The sequence below is a fragment of the Mandrillus leucophaeus genome, unplaced genomic scaffold (genome assembly GCF_000951045.1).
Source record: "Mandrillus leucophaeus isolate KB7577 unplaced genomic scaffold, Mleu.le_1.0 Scaffold162, whole genome shotgun sequence".
Classification (NCBI taxonomy): Eukaryota; Metazoa; Chordata; class Mammalia; order Primates; family Cercopithecidae; genus Mandrillus; species Mandrillus leucophaeus.
Genome location: NW_012101610.1, coordinates 2484249 through 2485785, shown reverse-complemented (window position 1 = coordinate 2485785; position 1537 = coordinate 2484249). Strand labels below are relative to the sequence as shown.

General features: G+C 46.3%; 1 protein-coding gene across 1 annotated transcript in view; it reads left to right on the top strand.

Annotated features, from left to right (window-relative positions):
* Positions 1-1537, top strand: part of TMC7 (transmembrane channel-like 7) — a 90292-nt gene that overhangs the window by 65851 nt on the left and 22904 nt on the right. The window contains exon 12 of the mRNA XM_011976102.1: positions 534-664. Within this exon, the coding sequence (XP_011831492.1) occupies positions 534-664 (131 nt within the window). The remainder of the gene's footprint in view (positions 1-533; positions 665-1537) is intronic.

Below are 1537 nucleotides of genomic sequence, written 5' to 3'. Positions count from 1 at the left end.
GGTTGGTCTTGAACTCCTGACCTCGTGATCCAACCGCCTTGGCCTCCCAAAATGCTGGGATTACAGGCGTGAGCCACCGCGCCCAGCCTACTCTTGATGAATTTTTGTGTTTTTATAATTTTGAGAGTTTTGTTAAGAATTGTTTTGGAGGCTGAGGCAGGAGAGTGGGGTGAACCCGGGAGGCGGAGCTTGCAGTGAGCCGAGATCGCGCCACTGCACTCCAGCCTGGTTGCTAGAGCGAGACTCCGTCTCAAAGAAACAAACAAACAAACAAACAAAACATCCACATACCTGTGTTTTGGCCCATTTCTCCTTCTATTTCATCAGCATGAATTCTCCAAAGTTTGGAGTCTGGATGAAACCTTTTTCATTTTGATCTGTATTGCTGGACTACCCTCTGGAAAGGTTAGAGTGATTAACATTGATTAACACTGTGATACAGTGATTAACACTGTAATGCAGGAATGAGCTTATTTATCCTTATAGAAGCTGTACTCATTGATCTTAATTTTTCTTTCTTTCTCTCCTTGTAGTGGAGTCTGCTTTATACCTGCAGACCCTCCCCCAGGCCGTTCAGAGCATCCAATTCTAATTTCTTCTTCCTGTTGGTGTTGTTGATCGGGCTGTGTTTGGCAATCATACCTCTGACAATCAGCATATCACGGTAAATGCGACGTTGTTTTCTAGAACATTTCATTGCTTCTTGATCTGTTCCTCTTTTATGTAAAAGGATCCATCATATCACTTTTTTTGTTGTTGTTGTTGAGACAGAGTCTTGCTCTGTCACCCAGGCTGGAGTGCGGTGGCGCAATCTTGGTTCACTGCAACCTCCATCTCCCAGGTTCAAATGATTCTTCCAAGTAACTGGGACTACAATCTCCATCTCCCCAGGTTCAAACAGCCTCCTGAGTAGCTGGGACTACAGGTGTGTGCCACTATGCCTGGCTGATTTTTATATTTTTAGTAGAGACAGGGTTTCGCCATGTTGGCCAGGCTGGTCTGAACTCCTGACCTCAGGTGATCTGCCCGCCTTGGCCTCCCAAAGTGCTGGGATTACAGGTGTGAGCCACCGTGGCTTTATTGGCTTTTCTCATGGTGTTCTACACACACAGGCTATCAAGACTTCCAAGGCTCAAGCGACCTTCTTGCCTCAGCCTCCTGAGTAGCTGAGACTACAGTTGCGCACCACCACGCCTGGCTAATTATTTAAATTTTATTATTTTTCTGTAGAGACGAGGCCTCACTATGTTGCCCACGCTGATCTCAGACTCCTGAGCTCAATTGATCCTTTTGCTTCGGCCTTCTAAAGTATTGGGATTACAGGCATGAGCCACCACACCAGGCCGAATTTTGTTTCTTCATCTTTAAATTAAAAGCCTGGACAGGTGCGGTGGCTCACACCTGTATTCCAGCACTTTGGGAGGCCAAGGTGGGGCGGGGGGATCGCTTGAGCCAAGGAGTTCAAGACCAGCCCTGGCAACATAGCAAGACCTCGTCTCAAATTAAAAACAAAAAACAAGCAAATAAACAGACAAAC